The sequence below is a fragment of the Scardinius erythrophthalmus genome, assembly GCF_964197995.2.
Source record: "Scardinius erythrophthalmus genome assembly, chromosome: 12".
Lineage (NCBI taxonomy): Eukaryota > Metazoa > Chordata > Actinopteri > Cypriniformes > Leuciscidae > Scardinius > Scardinius erythrophthalmus.
The window spans coordinates 9459288-9480678 of NC_138232.1; the positions used below are offsets into that span (position 1 = coordinate 9459288).

A 21391-nucleotide genomic window follows, 5' to 3' on the forward strand; every position below is an offset into this window, starting at 1 on the left:
CATATTTCACACCAGCAATGAAATCTTGTGGTGCTTTTCACAGCCACTGAGATGATGCACAATATAAGTGCTCGCCGTAATAAAGTCAATTAATTGGCGCCCGTGGCTATAATGTGGACATTGTGTATAGATGGAGATATTTAATTTAGGCCAACAGTCCCTGTGTTTGTTCCATGGGGATCGAGGGACAGTGGTGCGTCCCGAATGAATCAAGCAGTAAATGACGAGCAGAAAAATAGGTAATTATGTTAATCTCACAAATGAATGAGACGCTGACCTCTCGCATTAATTGATTTTATGCGCCTGAATCCTATTTATCTCTCTTTTGATATATTTTTCCATTAACATTTTTGATGTAATTAAAAAGGTTTTATTTTGAAGGAAATTAGCCCTGGATGCCAGCGACCATTAAAGGAAGAGAGTCACTTTTATGCCGCGTTAACGAGACAGCGGCGTGTTGGCGGTGTTTTAGCTGCGCCACGCTTGCCCGCACAAAGACCTTAAAGCTTAAATAGCCCCTATTCTTTAACCTTAATCACCGCGTTGGCTTGCCAGAAACTCTGCCTGAACGCGTACACGCGCCCCATCGCGAGCACCTCGTGTGCGCTTACGCCCTTTCCGGTTTCTCATTTTTGCACCTAATCAGCAAAAAATTAAACTCGTTGTGGGCTTTGCTCCATATTAAATGGGTGATTATTGGTAATAAATACTTTTTTTAATACTCACTTATTACATAGGCAGTTTTCTTGCTCAGTTAATGAGTGTAATTTGATTTGCTTGAGAGATTACGGTCCTCTCAGAATTAATGCGGCAATCCCGTCCCCTGGATTTAAAGACATCTCGGATTCTTCACAGGTCGTGTGCTTATGCGAAGCTTCCTCTCTCACATAGCAGCTAATGGAGTTGAACAGCAGTCTGTCACTTCACTATATAGCTCATGTGCCCTTGGTTCCTGCCGAGCTTGTTGTTTAGGGCTCCGCTGTCGTTTGAGTTTTAAATGGGGTTTACCAAACTGGTTCAAGTGGATGTTTTGCCATTTAAAGGCTTTTGGGGGAGATCCACTATATAAGCTGAGAAAAAGTGTGCCTATAGACCAAATGATGGTGCACAGCTTGGTGTTAATCGCACACAATCAAACCACAAACGTTACTTCCAGTCTTCTGAGAGGTGGCACAAATTTCTTCCTTGATCTGACAGTTTCGTATTTTTATCACACATCTGGTGTAACGCTTTCAGTCCGCCGCATAACTCGCCTTCAGCTCTGAAGGTGTTATCGTCTAAGGCTGAGGGAATTTTGACGTCGACCTGATGCTGACAAGCTTTTTGTTAGTCACTTTCTGATGTCTGCTAAATGTCTCTTAAAATAAGCATCACCAAAATATTTCCAGTAACTTTTTACCGAAAAAAAAAGGTTTACCCTCAAAACTGTTCTGTTCTGTTTAATTCAAGTATAAATCACAATGTCAATTTACTGTCTCATGTTGAGTCATTTTGCAAATCAAAGCACAGTTTGAGACAAAGTCTGTATTAGTAGGAAAATAATTGAATATGCACTACCATTCAAAAGTTTGGGGTCAGAAATATTTGTTAAGAATGCTTTTAATACTTTCATTCAAGGCTGCATTAAATTGTTCAAAAGTGACAGTAAAGATTTCTACAGTATTTCAAATCAATGCTGCTCTTTTGAACTTTCTATTCATCAATGAATCCTGAGAAAAATGTATAATGGTTTCCACAAAAATATTAAGCAGCACCACTGTTTTCAACATTGATGATGATAATAATAATAAGAAATGTTTCTTGAGCAGCAAATCAGCCAATTAGAATGATTTCTGAGGGATCATGTGACGCTGAAGACTGGAGTAATGATGCTGAAAATTCAGCTTTGCGTCACAGGAATAAATGACATTTTAAAATATATTAAAATAGAAAGCAATAATTTGAAATTGTAATAACATTTCACAATATTACCGTTTTTCTGAACTTTTGATTAAATAAATGCCGCTTTCGTGAGCATAAGATTAAAAACAATAATTAAAAAAAAATTACTGACCCCAAACTTTGGAACGGTAGCGTAAATAAGTTCTCATCAAATTGTTCCAACTCCAAGAAAAAATTGTCTTGGCTATGTATATTTAAGCTAATTTCATAACAGTGTTTACTGCAGGTCTTGTTTGCATCCATTTTTATGACTTTTTATAGAAGCAACTGAGACTAAATTGACACTTACTTAAACCATAAGAGGAAACTTCTGACCTTTTTTTTTTTCATCTGAAAAATCTGTTTTTATTTTAATTTCTTACTTTTTTTAGACAATTCTGCAGTCCATCCCAAAGCAGTAGACACTAGGGGTGCACCGATCCGATATTCGGTATCGGTATTAGTCCGATACTGGCCAAAATCACTGGATCGGATATTGCATGAATCGCGGGAGTATAACCCGATCCGATACGATCACGTCCCTTAGTCCTAAATTGTCATACAAATGCTTAACAACACCTGAGAGACATGCCGTAAAGAGAGATGAGCAACACACGTCACGCAGGGTTGCCAGATTTTCACATACAAATCCCGCCCGCGTTTCGGGGTGGGAGAGACCACGACTTCATCTGGCTGGAGTTTCACGGTACTTTCTCCCGGATGCCTGTTAGATCACAACACTGGAGTAGAGAGCACTACTGTTCAGAAATTAAAACTGTTAAAAGGCTCAAACTAATTGCATAATATAACACTACGCATCAATATCTCTTCCCTTTGTGCTTTGAACTTTTCAATGCGAAGTGCTGTCGCTGTGCACTGTGACTCCATGTCGCTTCAAGCGCATCATTCTGCGCACGAAATGCGCATAAGCGTTTCGTGCCGCTTGGAGCCTTTCATATTACAATACTTTTGAGCAGCGAAAGTTTATTGATAGCTTTAGTTGTTCTGTCCTATCTATCATATGTTGCTGCTTCATTAAAAAGTTGCGCTTAAAATTTTAAAAGAAATGTTTTTTAATTACATAGTAGCCTATATATTTTGTCCGTTTTTTGTTTTAGTTAGTAAAATAATGTTTAAGTCAAGCTTAAAAGCCTTTCTCAAAAGAATAATCACAGTCTCTTCCCCACAGTCAAGCATACAGATACAGTTTATTAGGTAATTCAGCACTTTTTTGAATTATTATTATTTTAGTATCGGCTTGGTATCGGAATCGGTATCGGAGGCAAAAAAGGCGGATCGTGCCAGCCCTAGTAGACACCTTCAGCATCTCTTTTTTTCATCTGAAAAATCTGTTTTTATTTTAATTTCTTACTTTTTTTAGACAATTCTGCAGTCCATCCCAAAGCAGTAGACACCTTCAGCATCTCTTTTTTTTTATGACAAAAGCAATCTCGTTCTTTCCCTCCCTTCTCTCCCCCCCCCCCTCTCTCTCTCTCTGGGATAACATTACCCAAGTTGGAATGACTTGAGCCGAGTCTGTAATTCCCATGAAGCTGCTCCCTCTCTCAGCAACTCAATCCCAGACCGTGGCCAATCGCACTGTGATATATCAAGAGCTTTCTCTCCGGGCTCACTGCCTAATGACACCAGGAGCTGACCCTTTGTGTCGTCTTCAACCAAGAGCAGCACACACACACATTGATAAAGCTGACTTCAGGTGAGATGAGTCTATGAAAACGATACCACAGAGATTTGGCAGAGGGGCCTGTGAATTATCGTGCCTGTGTGCATCTTTGTCAGTTACAGAAATTGGCCTTTTGGACAGATAAGTACTTGACTTTAAGTTGGATATCCTGTGGGAAATTATGAAAAGTGAACCCTTTTGCCAAGTCAGAAATTTGTGTTGTTCAAAAGTATTTATTTATGTCATTTTAATTTGACCTTTTTTCTTATTTAGAGTATTTGTTTTTCTGAGTTGTTCAGCAGGTTGAGGATGGCTGAAAATGAAAGACACTGCAGAAGTGAGTTATTACATTTTGGTGAAAAGCTATGAAGATAAATATTTGTTTTCTTTGGAGTAATATCCAGTCATTCACTGTAGGATTTGATTCAATTTAGAATTTGTTGATTTGTGACTTCCTGTTGACTTCAAGCTGGTTTGAAATCTGGCCAACTTGTCCATGCTCGTGACCCTTCTTTCGAACAATCTGCCAATTTTGCCACAAACTAGTTCATACATTTGCATGCAGATTCCCTTTATTTGATAGATTTGCTTTTTGTAACAGCAGCCCACCACTTTCACTTTGACATGCTACTGTAATGACAACGAGACAGACATTGCTTAATACAAAACCCCAAACCCGTTTTTGATTTAAAAAATCTAAAATTAAGGCACTAAAATCTAAATACTAATCTGAGTCAGCCATCGCTGTGTTTGCAAGCACCTCTCGCACCCGCTTATTCTCCTCTCTCATACACCATACAATCTGATGCAACATCTTGAGCATAAATGCAATAACAGAAAAAGAATAAGTTCTTATATTCCACATTCTCTCTAAATCCCCTGCACTGTTTGCATGTTCTGACCATTTTCCATGTTGACAAATGGATTACTGGAGAAAGCAGTGACAGGTTTACTTGAGCATTACATCCTCTAAAAGAAAATTGTCAGATGGCATTGTGTATGTGTTTGTCTGTGATGGAGATGTAACCTCAACTTACTTCTTCTTAAGTTCCCTTCCATCAGCCTTCCCAGCAACCCATCACAACTGACATCCTCAAGGTTCCCACGCTGATGGAAAACCTGGAAATATTAGTGAGTTTTAAAACTGTGATTATTCCTGGCATTACGGTTAATTTCGTTAACAAAATCTGTGACAAAATGTTCTTCGACAACCATGACCGTTTTTTCCATGACTAAGATGAGATGATGATGAGACCACCAACACAATTAAACGCTAAACGATAACTGTGACTATGGGGCTGTTTACACGACACCGTTTTCAACTAAAATGTAAAACTTTTTATGCATGTTGGTTGTTCATTTACAGGACAACAGCGTTTTGGGTGCCTGAAAACGCAAACTTTTAAAACGAGTTTCAAAGTGTCCAAAAGTTTTTGAAAACGGTCTCTGTGTAAACAACAAAAACGCATTGTATAGTATAGTGTTTCATCGCCATCTAATGGCCTGGCAGCAGAATACAGGTTTTTTTTTACGTTTTTGCGGATCCGTGTGAATGGCAAATAGGCCTGTAGTCAGAAAACTCAAAGGAAAACGTATCCATTTTAAGCATATCGTTTGTTGTGTAAACGTACCCTATATACACATGCAATGTCGTTGACGAAAAAAATATAAATTTTTTTGCCAAAAAAGAGAGGAGACAAAATATGGTACCGATATGGTACCCTTTAGGTACAAAAGGGTATCTTTTGAAAAGATACTGCCCCAGTGACAGCTTTTATACCTCTTTTTTCTGAGAGTGAGAGAGATTGCGATTTTGGACACAGCCATTCTCTAACATAATGACCTGCATTGCTTTCTACTGGCTTGTTTCTCCCAATCATGTCCTGCCATCTCTTTATGTCTCAGTCAATGGTGGCAAAGTCAGTGTCACACAGACACCTCACCACTAAGAAGGTGGCATCATCATTCCTTATAGTACCGAACTGCACTCTTAACGGCACATATTTCTATGTGGCAGGTTCCCCGCGCCTCTCGTTCCCTTCTCATTTTTTTCTACTTGTGGTTAATTCATCTATTCTTATGAGTCATTTAGTTCTTTAATTACCGTTAGCAGCAGATGCACAATGGAGTATTAATGTGAGTGGGTTTTACGGCCACTCCATCACCGCGAGACTGTGAAGTCTAAAGACATAATTGACATGGAAGAGAGCTTGGAGATGAGGAGACAATATTTTGCAGATGGCTTTTCTTGTATGCTAGAAGGATGTTTATGGGTATACATCACACTAAAGGGGCAATAAACACAATCGTAATTCAATAACTCTCTTGATAGACGGAATCTGGCGTCGGATGCTGGATTGAGGTGTGTATTAAATGACAAGGGGAATTTAAATTAAATGATAGGGTGCGTGTGTCTATGCGACTGTTTCAGTGCATGCTTGTGCTTTTGTGTGTTAGGCATGGATCAGGATGGTCAACTAGTCATCTAATAACCAACTAATGGGTTAGTGAATTCAATAGGTAATTTCCTGTCATCTTTTTTTTTTTTACTTAATTTTTTTTTAGCTTAATATTAGGGATGCACCATATATTGGTGCGGTATTAGTTATTGGCTGATATTAGAGTTTTTATTATTATTATTTGTTTCATTATTAACGTTATTTTATCAAATAAAATGAACATAATAAAATAAATAATACAGTTTTAGGTAACACTTTATTTCAGTGTCTTTGTTACATATGTTACATGTAGTTACTATAGTAATAACTGTAAATTATGCATAATTACATGCAAATAAACATGCAACTAACCCTAAACCAAACCCTAATCCTAACCCTATATTAAGTACATTTAGTTACTTAATATTACTCAGTACTTAAATGTATAATTACAGTGTAACAAAGACACCTTAGAATAAAGTGTAACTGTTTATTTTGCATTATTTCTATGAACCCTAGCACCCTTTTTGCTGTCACCTGGGTCCCATCAACTAGTCTATTTTGAAAATGTCATTTTGTACATTTCTATGTGTGTCTTCATTTAAGGCAGAGAGAAAACAAGCCAACATTCATGCACAGATCTCAGCATACATCACCTTGTGTGTGTGTTTGCGTATGTCTCCTTATGTCCGGCTCCATGAATGGATCCCCTCTCTTGCCATCTGTTGTTAAGCTGCTCCTGAGGCGGAGCTTCGGAATCCAAACAAACTGCAAACTGAGGCTGTCAGAGGCGCATAGCTGAGACGACCCCCAGGCCCGGGGTCACACATCCGTACCAGGCTCCACACAGCGCCCTGTTTACTCTCCCTATACCTCCTTCATCATCGCTCTCGTCCATCCATCAACAGTCATGCACCCCCACCTCCCGCCTTCCACCTAGAAGCAAATACACAAACACACACATGCAAACACTCTCCCTTCATATCTTCATGCACCCCCTCGATCGTTTTTTATTTTACTTGCTAGACGGAATGCTTGTCAACCCTAACCGTTACCAGTCAGTGTTTTCTTTTTTTTTTCTTTTTTTTTTTTAAGACAGTGCTTATCTACTGCAATCATTCACCGAGCCTTACATGGTTTGAGCACAGCAATTTGATATGTTTAGTGTTGTCATTAATATTAATAGATTGGTAGAAAAGTGCAGCCATGGGAGGGAGTAGTAATGGTTTGAAGTGGGTATATAACATTGATTTATTTATGTATTCTACATGAATTAGTTTAGAAATCTAAACAGCGAGCGTGTTTCCAAGAGGCCGTGATTCTACGAGCGCCTGTTTTCCATGTGAAGAGGCTTTTTGGAAATTGCATCAATTAGATACTTAACAGGAAGCTGACCGGCCCTCTTTTGCATTGCAGATAAATGTCCAATCTAGAAACCGAACAAAAGAAGGCAGAATTAGCAAGAGAAAGAAGAACTCAATTAATACAAACAGTCCTGATCTTCAGTACGCACATTCTCATGCCAGTGAAGGAGCATTCCTGTAGCATATGAATTTTAATTAGGTGACACTGACAGTGAATGGAGACTAACACTGTTTCACTTTTCACATGTATTTTTAGTTAGGATATTATAGGAATAGTTCACCCAAATTGTTTAACTGCAAAGATTAATTAATTTTGTCAGTGGTATTTTATAAACAATTATTTCTGTTTCTATTTCCATATTCTGTTACTTTAGTATTGTCTTTATTATAGTTGAGGCCAGTTATTGGATTGCACTTGTGTTGCCTCTAAAACACTGTGAAAATTTAACTTTTCTAAGAATTGTTTTGAATGTATTCATTATTGAATTTACACTACCATTCAAAAGTTTGAAAATTACATTTTAATTACATTTTATTTATTTGAAATTGTAATAGTATTGAACAATATTACTGTTTTACTGTGTTTTCATCAAATAAATGCAGCCTTAGTATTCATAAGAGAATTCGTTCAAAAGCATTTCCGTAAACTTCTGAGCAGCAGTATATCTCTTTAAATGTTGCCCAGAAAGGACTCAAATGGGTTTGGAATGACACGTACTGTAAATAAGAGTGAATAAATAACATCATTTTTATTTTGAGGTGTACCGTTTCTTTAAGGATCACTCTCACAGCCTACTTTGTCATTTTCAACTAAAATGAGACAGCGATGGATTGGGACTGGATTAAAATAAGCGATTGGGAAAGCAGTATAGTGGTGTATCCGGATATTTTTTTTTTTCCTTAAACTTTCTCATAAAACCTTGACAACTTTTAAACCTTCCCAGGAAGCCCTTAGGACCATCCTGCCAAAAAAAAGTCAATCTAATAACTGTGACATTTAAGAAAAAGCCCTCCAGCTCTGTGGAGAACAAGAAGATGTGCTTAGTCCACGACAGTGCTATGCGCTAATCTATTAGCAGACTTTTCTGTGTGTCGTGTCTGAGGAGCCCAATCTCCAGACCTCTTAACGCTGTGTAAACAGCCTCCTCTACTTCGCAATGGCCTCTGGGACACAGTTTCACCTGTACGCACATCTCCCACCAATCAAAGGCCCGATTAGTCCGAGTCTCATTTTTCATAGTCAGGCCTGCCTTGATGTACACAAAACCAGACCCTCAGAGGTTAACACAAGCTACTGTCTTTACATATGTCCAGCATTTACTGTCTCAGCAAAGTTTTCATATCAGTGAAAAACATTTTTTGTTCATTTTTGCCTCCTGACAAACATTAAACAGATAATTTTTTCTTTGGGGGTGTTTGTTATTTTGCTAAATTCTGGGGTTAACAGCCACGTTTACTAGTTAACAGTTCTAAAGCAAATCAATGGAACTGTGTGAGAAAGTCCTTTTCTATGTAACTTATACAGTATGCTTTTAAATTTGACATTTCTGCTGTCATTGCCAGGCCAGATGAAATATGCAGACTTTTTCTGCATTTTTGGTGCTGAATTTGTGTAATATTTCTATTTAGCAGGTCAAACCAAATGGGGGGATTTGTCATAATGGAATATGCTGTCATTTAAACAGTACAACAATTATGAAAACGGAATTTTATTTATTTATTCATTTTTAGGATTGTTATGTTTTATGTACTTTATCCAACAGATATTAAAAAAATGTTACTTTTTTTTAGTTTGCATTTTTTTTTTTTTTTTACTGTATTTAGACCGTTTAGACGTAAATGTTTGAAACTAACATACAAAACCACGGTTAGAGACGAATTGGAATTTTTATTCAATCTTAGTTACTGATATATACACTGCAAAAATTATATTCTTGATGGGTAATTTTGTCTTGTTTTCCAGTTTAAAACAATTTAAAACAATATACATTTACTTGAGAAGCAACACTGATTAAGATAATAACCTGAATAACTTTATTTTTTAGACTTCTTGAACAATTTTATACGATTATACGTCTTGATATGTTATGCAGTGTTGCCACTCAAGTAAATTATTAAGGATTTTTTGATATTTTGACTGAAAAACCAGTCAAAAAATATTTGTTTGTAATATTGACCTTGCGATAGCTAGTCCGGACTCCCCTATATATACCCCGTATATAACATAGAAACTTCCTCTATCATTTTCCATTTTTTTCTGGGTACAGTGAATCCACATATAGGGATTTGTGTAGCAAGCCAATCTGGTTTTATACAGAGGGAACCCCCAAAGCCTGTACATAATCCACACATGTGCTAGTGACATAAAGACACACACAAGTGCTGGCTTAGATATTATACTCTACACTTGGATACAACATGTAAACAGATGTGTACATGCACAAGGATGCTGTACAGTGCTATGCATAAGTTTAGACACCCATGCTAAAGTTGACTAAAAAGAGGAATAAAAAAATCATCTTTTGGAAATTGAACTTAATGCCTTAATTAAGAAAATTAGGAAAAATCCAACCTTTAAGGACACCAATTTTCTTTGTGAATGAATAATGTATCGTAAATAAATAAATGTTCTTCCTTAAAATACAGGGTGCATAAGTCTGGACACCCCTATGTTAAATTCCCATAGAGGCAGGCAGATTTTTATTTTTAAAGGCCAGTTACTTCATGGATCCAGGATAGTATGCATCCTGATAAAGTTCCCTTGGCCTTTGGAATTAAAATAGCCCCACATCATCACATAGCCTTCACCATACCTAGAGATTGGCATGGGGTACTTTCCATAAGATCATCTCTCAATGCAAATCAAACCAACTATTAGGCTAACTGAAATAAAACCATGCCAATCTCTAGGTATGGTGAAGGCTATGTGATGATGTGGGGCTATTTTAATTCCAAAGGCCAAGGGAACTTTATCAGGATGCATAGTATCCTGGATCCATGAAGTAACTGGCCTTTAAAAATAAAAATCTGCCTGTCTCTATGGGAATTTAACATAGGGGTGTCCAGACTTATGCACCCTGTATTTTAAGGAAGAACATTTATTTATTTACGATACATTATTCATTCACAAAGAAAATTGGTGTCCTTAAAGGTTGGATTTTTCCTAATTTTCTTAATTAAGGCATTAAGTTCAATTTCCAAAAGATGATTTTTTATTCCTCTTTTTAGTCAACTTTAGCATGGGTGTCTAAACTTATGCATAGCACTGTATGTGTGGAAGTGTGAGCGTAGGGGATGACAAATAGGAAAAATATTGCTGTCACTGTCAGCGATTACGCAGGGGGCCTTGTTGGCTTCTCAAGGGTTGTTTTCTAATCACAAACACCTGGAGGGGTTATCGCGTGTGTTTGCGTGTGCGTCGGCGGAGCCATGACATCAAATAATCCTAACAAGGAATTTTAATGAAGGATTCGCAAGACATCAGATGTCCGGCGCTCGACGAGTCGCATGAGTCACTTTCAAGCAGTGTTACGGCGCAAGAATTAAAAGGACTAGACAGCCACTGCTGACCTTTTCTTTTGCATTAAGTGATTTTAATGAACGTGTTTTCTATCCACTGTCATCAATATGTATTTTCGCTGATTAGCATCAAGTTGCCCATAGCGAGGCACGCTCGTGCTCCGTCGGCAGCTCAGTCATCTGTTAGCTTTATCTGTCTTTGAACCGTTTTTGTATCCGATCAGTTCAGCCTAATACGTCTCTTGATTCGCTATTGTAGCGCCCAGACAGCACGTTGTTCTCCTCACTTTAAACGTGCCTTCAGATGCCTGGCCTGTCATCGTCTGGCAGTTTATCGTGCTTGTGTCTGGAGCTGCTTTTAGCCTAGCGCGTCTATCAAACCCCCGCTACCTTTGAATGCCAGATCAAAAGATGAATTCCAGGCAAAGAGATGGAAAGGGGGAGCGCAAGGGGGCTGTTTGTGCATGTGTGTGTGTGCGTGTGTGGGGACGGGCGCTTTGTAAACATCACAGTGACAGCTCACAATGGGTCGCTTTACCCTCCGCCAGTCAGCCGCGCTCGCTAGCTTGTTAAACAGCAAATAATTCCTTCGCCCGGGGCCCGTGCTCACCTCGGAAACGGTGCCAAGTTCATCCTCTCTCTTCTCATTAGTTTTGATCCTGACAGAGTCTTTGAATCATCCCTTCGTTGCTCTTTTGTCTTAATTGCCTTTTTTCCCGTCCTTTTCGATGAAGACGTATCTTTTAGCTAGCTGCATTAACAACAAGAAATTTGTTATTATTAAGGTGCGCTTGTGAAGTCTTAGTTGATATAGAAGATGTTCTCCTGAAAGCGTTCTCAGCAGGAAGCAGACTTGTGGTTTTGCGTAGCCTAATGTTGGTTTTTTTAGACCTCCGTATCTCCTGATTGATCATCTGGTTTGTTTGTTGACAGCCTTTCTGACGCAATTAACAACTGAAAGCAACACATTGTACTTTATGTCCTCATCTTGAAGTGTCTCAATATCACATCCTGTTGACTCAAATATACTTGTTCCAGCGCTGTCTCAGTGCAAACTGTGCACACCAAGTATTTTTATGTCATAAAAGTTTCTGTGTAAACAAAGCGTGTGCAGCGTCAGTGCTCATGCAGTAATCTTTATCTTACGGTTGAGGGAGCGTCTTTCTGTTTTATGTTCCGTCTGGCATAACCACCAGACCTGAGAGTGAGAGAGTGAGTCGTACGCAGCAAAGTATTACTTTTTATAAAAGAAGTCTGACTCATTTCAACACTTTTTTATCTTTGGTCACATGGGACTTTGCAAAATGCTGAGAAAGAGCACCTGAGAGGAAACGCATAAATTAGTAATATATACACATGGTTTCTTGGCATATTTTTTTTTTTCTTTCTTTTTTTCGGATTGATTAAAAGAGATAAAACATAGAGAGAGGCATTAGATTCAAATCTTGTTTCCGCTTATCTTCATTTGGGTTTAAAAACATTTAAGAAAATAAACATGTAAGCATTTTTATAGACACTTTAATTCATTGCGTGTGTATGTGTGTGTATATAGATAGATAGATAGATAGATAGATAGATAGATAGATAGATAGATAGATAGATAGATAGATAGATAGATAGATAGATAGATAGATAGATAGATAGATAGATAGATAGATAGATGGTTGTGTGTATATATACACACACATAGTAACATTATAACATTATTGTAACATATAAAACACAAAATAATATACATTCAAATTAGTTTTTCAAGCAGAACTTTTCAGAAGACTTTTTCCTAATCAAACCTACATGAGCACAAAATTTCACTTGTTTATATCCACATGTCCCTTTCTTTTGAGTTCATACTGGATGGGTTTTCTCACATTTCTGCTAGTCACCCGAAATGAAGAGTTTCAGTCCATTCATGGCACTGGAAGACTTTAGTGTCATATTGTCATCCATATTTAATTATGCTTCTATAAATAGGGTATTTATTTTTTCTGCTGCGTGCGAGCGCCTGGCTGGTCAGTGTGGGAGGGGGAGAGCGTGGTGCTGGTGGTTTGGGTGAGAGAGTGGCTTAGGGACTGTCCCTTTCAAATAAGCCTCCGTCATATTTAACGGGCCTCAGGTCCGCATGGAAATATCGCTCATTGATTTATTTGATGAAGCAAGTTTTTTTTTTTTTTTTTTATTACTGGAATTTAAATCACAAAGAAATTGGAGGGCAGAGTTGGTATGTAATGCGTAAACTGTTAAGTTCAGTCTGAATAGATCAGAGACCTTGTTTAAAACTTCAGCAGATCCTTCAGATATTCGGCACAGTATTCATGCTGCAAGGAACAGAAGGTTTGATGAACTTTCCCATATATTCTCTTTCCCATAAATTATTTAGGAATAATAATTGTAATTGTTTAGAGCATAAATCTTACAAATTCATGCTTAAAACAAGAAAGAAAAAACTGTTTTCTCATGGTGTACTAAAAATATAATTATATTTTCTGTCTTGAAAATAATTTTTGCAGGATATTTCAAAAGGTCAAGGAAAATATGATTCATCTTGATATAACCCGTTTACTTCTGTGCTGTGTATATATATATATGGTAATATATGTTTTAATGTAATATAGTGTAGCGTGATCTGTTTTTGTCCATAATGATGACGGTCAGTGTCAGACGGCACTGAAGTGGCCCCTCTGTAGCCTGTTATTATATTCCTGCCTCATGATGTCATCCCACAACTCCAGTGCATGAGAAGGTCACTCACTTACACACACACACACACACACACACACACACACACACACACACACACACACACACACACACAAACAGCTGGCTTCTCCAGCCCAGCGCTTCAGTCCTCATCTCCATGGCTTCTTTATTGAGCTCTTAGAGAGCAGGACCAGACAGTAACCCTTTACTCTCTAAGTCAGCCCTGCACTTTATCTCAAAACCACCCCCTTTTCCTCACTTTTTACATGAAGTGATGTAAATTTCATCTCATTCAATGCAAACCCACGTGTTTTGCACACTTTCTCGAGTACTTTATAGCATCAGGTTGCTAATAACAAGCCACTAATATCAGATAATATAGTCTAAACTCCGCCCACCGAGAAGCCCAAGGGTTTTAGATGTTCCTGCGACTGTTTGTTGAATTGTGGGAGTTTTTGGTGTGATGAGGGTGGAAAGAATGAAGCAGTTATTTACTCAGATGGTTCTCTGGTGTAGGTGTGAGTCTGCCCCTGCTGTTCTATGGGAACACGCTGCTTGCTTTTCTTGGTATTGGTGCCCTTTTTTTCTTCTTCATTTTTTTTTTTTTTTTTTTTTCGCTCAACTGGAGAACTTTTATTTTTCCGAGCACTGCTGTTGCTTTTGTTTGCTCTGGATGGCATGTCTGATTATTTATGGTGGGGGGGAAGGGAGTAGTCCAGCCAGTAAACATGTGACTGCACTGTATTTTGTTTTCCACTCACAGGGCCGTGTCCTTTGACAGATATTTTGAAGGCTAATAAACTTTTTATTTGCTTTATGATCAGGGGAAGGCGGGGGTAAGCAGATGAACAGATAAATGGAGAGAGAGAGAGAGAGAGAGAGAGAGAGACTGCATACCACACTAACATTTCTGTTGCATATAGATAGAATATCCAGACCAACTACTACAGTTGTCAAAAATTACAGTAGGCAACAGTATACAGTGCTGGGTAGAGTAAGTTTTTTACTTATTATTTACTCAGCACTCAGGAATTAAGAGATTTTAACACAAATTTGAATTGTTTTTGTATTCTATTACATTTAAATTATAATAAAAAATATTATATTTAATAATACATTTATATTTATTTTATTGATTATTTATAAATAATAAATGTATTACCATCTAGTTGATTTTTACCTTAGCAAGTACATTATTTGCTAAAAGTTTTTTTTTTTGTAAATGTGTGATTATTTGTTTCCGAGCTGATAACACTCCATTCGCTAAATTACGCGTGTAACATGGTGTCGTGTGACAACATTGTAGTGTATGTTTAATGCCATAATGTGCTAATTTCCTTTTTTTAAATAAAAGTAGTATACAGTATATACTAGGGTTGTTAGACGTACTGGTACTACTAAAATAATACTACTAAACTACTTTTGACGTACCAAGCACCGGGTATATTCAGCACCCGCTGATAGATGCTGCTTTCAAACACTCTCGTTCCCGTATGTTTGAGCACTCTCTGAGCGTCAAAGGTTTCTATTTAGACTGTGTTTTTACAAGCGTTGAGCATAATTGCCAAGCGCAATCATATCTGTTGAGCATGTGAAGTTACGCAATGGCCTATCAACTGTGCTGCTCAATAAGTAGTCAGAATCCACTTGATACCACTGAAAACACACAAGGTTTTGTTTTGCTCAACGCGAGCTGCATGCTCACCAATCCTTTCGTTATAACCAACTGTAAACACAATGTATTGTACAATTAGAACGGCTTGTTTTAACGAGAGTTTTCGCGAGAGTGCAGAATTCAGTGAGCTTGCGCTTTATACATTGACAGCCTTAGTTATTATAAAGGGAGGATCTTCTCTTGCTTTTGGCTCATTACCCATTCACAATTTGAATACAAGTTTAGTTTCTCATGCTGTTAAGTACTAAGTTTCTGGATTGACAACCGTATTTAAATACGCGCTTGAATGGGAAACTGCGATGATTGACAGTGATAACCAACGGATGAGACAAAACAGGGCAACATTTTCTTAAAAGTTCTTAATTCAACAGTTTTGTACCAAAAATTGGTACCGAGAACCATGAAATTTCACTGGTTTTGGTACCGACTACTGAAATTTCGGTACTGTGACAACCCTAGTATATACAGTAGTGTAGAGTTTGCTAATATTTTATTCTGAACATAGTCATATTAAACAACAGCTTGTGTCCTCTCTGTTCCCTGCAGCTGTAATCTATTCACTGAAAATGTTTTGTTAACTGTTTTGATTAACATTTTTGATAAGTTTCCTATCAACTTATTTTCACCTACTTGTTTGTTTTGGGGACTAATCGTTGCACATGTGACCAAATGAAGCTGTACATTTGTTTGAAAACAGAAGAGATGGAAAAACAGTATCTTGTCCAGCTGTAAGAACATGGCATCATTTGGATTACATCTTTGACGTCAAATAGCAGTAGGGCTGTTCTCAAGGGAGTGTCAGTCCCCAAACACAACACTATCCAAACTGTTGTTCATGAACGTTTGTTTTCTCACACCGTTTTTTTTTTTTTTCTCTGTGTTTTTTCCTCACTCAGGCCTTACAAGTTGCACGGCAGATCCTTCTCCAACAGCAACAGCAAAGCAGCGCCCTCAAGTCCCCTAAAAATAATGACAAACAGCCTGCACCACAGGTATGTGTGCATGTGTGAAGCTCCGATGTTGCTCAAATGTTGCTTTCTGATTGCTCAGGAGACTTAAAGCAGCACCAGGTAACTTTTCAAGCTTCATAATATATTTCCAAGACTCTTGTGATGGTACATCGACTTACAATAGGTTTAATGACACGTCTGCCATAGCCTGACGGGGTCTGTATCGTTTTTAATCGTACTTTTAAACTTCGGGGATCGGGTAGTAACCCGAGCACAAAAAGAACTACAAAATTCGACTGCTTTACGGCATAGGCTACCTCACTTCCCCCAACACGTCCTCACATGCTGTTGGACTTGTAAGTATATTGCTTATATTGCTTACGTTCTTGTTGATAGATTAGTAACTTAGACATCTTCGGAGGCTAGCTGTGCTTGTTCGATGTCCGACGATTGTAACGCGTTGTGTTTATTCCCCTATCGAACTCGTGTAACTGTCTGTCACACGTTCTACCGTCCACAGCATTACTTGATAGACAAAAATAGGACAAGAATGAGCATCAAACAGAAACAACCCGCTTACGGGGTGTTCGAGCCGACAGTTAAACAGGGCGCGCAGCTCTTAAAGGGGACACACCTTATTTCCACTCGTTACAGCTTCCATCCGACTGAACAGGGACCGGTATACAGGGGGGAGGGGATCAGGCCGTGAGTGAAGAGACTGCTCTGCGTGAGTGGTATTTACGACAGTAACGTTAAATACAAGTAGTCCACAGCGACTCTAGGGGTCGTTGTTTGACCAAAACGGAATTCCTACCTAGTGGGGCTTTAATGGAGTTCTCAGAATGTTTTAGTAGAAGTGTCAACTGTCTCAGATGTTTCTCCTCAAATACGTTATGAGAAATACAACAGAAACAAATGAGAAAATTGCTGAAACACTATGTCGACCTGTAAAATGTATGTGGATATAGGTCAGATGATTCGATTTTAGCAGAATTAGGTGAAAAATGTTGTGGTTCATATTATTATCTTTGGTGTCTTAGATAATCTGAGCAATGTTTGAGATCGTGCGATTTTCTTGATTTTCTATTTCAAGTGTGATGAATGAAGCCGATCGAGGCAATATCAGCCACAATTTAAGCTGTTTTTTGACCCATTATTCATTTAAAGATTTGAATACAAAGTTGGATTAATATATTTTTTATTATAATAAATCTATACACTTTTAATTGTTATTCATAAATAATGCATTTATGAACAGCTAGTTAATTTTTTTTTACATATTTTCTGATGTGTATGTGTGTGTGTGTTTATGTGAGTGATCAGGCATTATTTGTTTACATTTATATATACAGTTGGTGGTACAACATGTACCTGTCAAAGCTCGACAAACAGGAAATTAAGGCAGACAGGGCTGAAGAGTTGAAAGCACATTAGCGTAGTGTTCTTTCATCATTCACAGTAATCTAACATATCACGCACAATGAAATCCTGTCAGTTTTAGCACATTATGAGCACATGGATATCTAACGTGTGTGCAAGTGTGAAGAGCAAACAACATTAGCTTATTTAATAGAGGTACAGTAAGTATGGCATTCTATCTCTGTCTCTTTCTCTCTGATTTCACACTTAATTCTGTCATCAGCAGTTAAAGGGGGCGCCCGGGAGCATCCCTGTCTCCCGTCTCAGCCTCCGGGCTTTCTATTTGCCTATCCTTTGTGATGCAAAGCAAATCCGGCCCTTTTCATTTCCCCATCCGCGCCCCTTTAAAAGAGAGCAGCTAGCCGTGTCTGATGCAATATTTACGTTTATTTGAGATCATTCTCGCTCAGATCCTTATCTTTGTTTGAGCAAGGTGGATGTTGTTTGTTTCATGCTGGAATCGCAGGAGACCAAGGGGCATATTTGTTAATTAACGCACATCCCTGCTTTGAGTGAGTCTGTTTGTGTGTGCAATCACTATATAGGCAGGATTTTGCGTGGTACTTGGTAATGAAACGGACAAATTATGCATTTTCTAAGCAATTTGACTGAGGAAAAGGAGGAAAAACATCTTAGACTTGCGTTGAAGGAGTGACTTGAACATCAAAGGGGCTTGGAGTTTGGCTCTTTTCACCCAAAACACAACATAGCAACGTGCTAAAAAATACTCTAGCTACCACATAGCAACACCCTAGAATCATGACGCAAGTTTTCTGCAGGCATGCACCACTCACATATTCTTCATCAAAACTAGTTTTTACTGAGGTGTTGTGGTAGGGCTGCACGATAAATTGAAATAAATCCAACATTGCGATATGCCCTAGTGCTATTATCAAATTGCAAAGGCTGTGATTAAATGTAATGAATAAATGCGCTGCATGTTTCAGAGTGAAGCGCGGAAACTGTTCTTTTACACGCGAGCAGCTCTTGATCCGGTGTTTTCAGTGTCTCAGAACGGATCACAAGGAACTCATCTCTGCATCTGAGTTTGGCTTGATTATAATGTGTGTTTGGGAACGTGCAACATGTGCCAACCATCTTCTCAAACTTGTAATGAGAAGCTCTTATAAACTGGCTGTTGTCAACAAAAGAGAAGCTGTGATTTTCTGACAATATAAAAGCTTAAGGATTTAACATTTGAAAGTGATGAAATTAAGGCAACCATACATTTTAGCATTGTAATTTTACAGTTGCACTGTGAAATAAAACTAGTAGTAGTTGTATATTTTCCTTAAATGCTCTTTTTTTTTCTTTTTTCTATTCTACAGTGAAATATTACAATAGTTATATTTCTTATAGTCATTACGAATATAGCGCAATCACAATTTTTATCAGAAACAAAGCAATACAATTTTAACCCCCAAAATCATGCAGCCTCGCTTTGTGGCATATCACTATCATGCCATGTATTCTAAAAAAAACTTGTGTAGATATCACTGGAAAAATAAGCCACAAGGGAAGAAATACGGTATCTGTGACCTTTAGGTTCTGTGTGAATTTGCCGGCATTGAGATAAAGTCGAGAGGATCAAGCTAAACCGTTTCACTCATAAGGCTGAGGGGTCAACGGCCGGCAGATTCCACTATCCGGACTGTTAGTAAGTAGAGGAGGAGCAGACCAGCCTCAGCACACAAAGACAGAATTAAAATTCTAATTTATGTATGTATACAGAGAGCATGGCCAACCTGTCACTCACACCAGTGAAAAAGAAAGCATGTGTGTTTTTGTCTTTCTCCCTCATGCTCTCTTCAGAGTGGAATCCTAGTGTACTGCATAATAAATACTGTATACTGCTTGCTATTTGTTTTTAAGTTTGCAAATCAAACATTTCAAACATGTAGCCTACAGTATGCTATGTTGTATGTCTCTTGCTGGTGCAGTACTCCTTAATGTGAGGTCTTTGGCTGCGTCCAAAAGCTGAAAAACCCTGCCTTCGGTTTGGAGGATGTATTCCAAGGTAGGAACGCATCAAGGAACGCCCAAATTCAATGTTGGCTTCACTTCCTGTGTCCTGTGATCCCTTCATCTAATCAATTTTTTGAAGGCAGCATAGATATATCCTTCACTCCCTACGAAGTCATTGCCTATAAAGCAGCAAGGCAACAAGTCAGCTGCCTAAGTTTTCAGACGCAGCCTTTAAATCAAGTGGTGAAGTTGAGCACAGTGCATTATGGGATAGTTCACAGAGTGTGGTGTGCTTTGTTGTACATTTTGGCACATTCGTTCTTTGCATATAGAAAATATTCTGACACTGCATAGTATGCATATTATATACTGCAGAAATAGTATGGTAGTATGCCATTCTGGACAGAGCCTGCATCTTTTTCTCTCCTTCGTTCCGTCCAATAACTCTTTAGCTCATTATATTATCTGTGCACCCAATAGCTCTTGCTGTCTTGTGTGATCTATCTATCATTAGATGCTGATCTATATTAGGTGTTATTGCTGTATTGAGGCGCCAGAAGCCAGTGTCAATTTGCTTTCCTTACTCTAGAGCATTTTATTTGATTTGTGACCGTTTTCTCACCAATTCAGCATTTCAATCACCCTCCACCTAAGACTTTGAAGATTTAAGTGTTTGCACATTATTTATTTTGGTCAGCAGTGAGAAATGTAATTGTAGTACACTAATTGTTAATTGTTGGGCTTATAGGGATCACAGGGTATGGCAGTAAACTCATGGGAACCTTTGCTAATCGATGGGCGTCTCTAACATACAGTAAGTAGTGCATTGGATGCTGGACAATTAACAGACAATAACTCTTATATTTCTTCATTAGTCATACTAGGAGATTTTAAAAAATTAAATTAAATGGGGGGGGGGGGATCTTTATTAATATGACACACAACATAGAACACCATAAACATCTGGTGTAGTGACAGACTGGAGCAAAGGCTAAACACACTCGGCTGGTCAAAAAAAACGTAAGTAAATCACTGACAAAATGACACGCATAATTAAGAGTCCATGCCACTTTACCACTTTACACCTACAGCAGAGAAGAGAGAGTCAACAAGAGAAAGAGAGAGAGAGGAAGATCGAGAGAGTGCAACTCCCTCCTTGCTAATTACGGTTATCACTGAAATGGTAGGGCTTGAGTCATTAGTTCCATGTGCATTTAATTAGAGGCAGTCTGAAATTGGATTTAACTTATTACTTTTTCATGGATCGCTTTCTTGTCATCACTTCAAATTGGATTGCAGCCCCAGGTAACTAATTATGCCCGCCACAGGATCAGGAGTGGAGAAATAGGTAATTAGGAACAACACTTGCGGACCTTCCTTGATAGTCCACCCTTTCCATGAAATGAGGGAAAATAAAAAAAAGACCAAAAAAAGAGCGAGGATTATTTGCGGCAATGCTGTGAAAGCAGGTGTGGTTGACTGTCCGTTGCCGCAAGGGATGATGGGTAGGGAGCTGCCACCTATGGAGGATTACAGCTGGGTTGGCTGGGTTATTTTGACATGATTTTCACCCGCCAGCATAATGCCTGTACTAGACACATTGTGGTTTAGTTGATCATTGCACAGTGTAAATGTCATGCCTATTCTCATGCACTCGTGAACTTTTGCCTGTAAAGGCCGCTTGAGCGTAAACTTTTGCCGTTCACGCTTGACTTGGCAAGAATATATAGCAAAACAAATGTGGTGTCAATAGGCAGCCT

The 21391-nt window shown here is 38.3% G+C and overlaps 1 protein-coding gene across 5 annotated transcripts in view; it reads left to right on the forward strand.

The window, feature by feature from the left end:
* The window catches only part of foxp1b (forkhead box P1b), a 208046-nt gene that overhangs the window by 128422 nt on the left and 58233 nt on the right, over window positions 1–21391 (forward strand). For all 5 annotated transcript variants that reach the window (XM_081381534.1, XM_081381536.1, XM_081381533.1 and 2 more), the window contains one exon: window positions 16194–16289. In XM_081381534.1, coding sequence (XP_081237660.1) covers window positions 16194–16289 — 96 coding nt within the window. The remainder of the gene's footprint in view (window positions 1–16193; window positions 16290–21391) is intronic.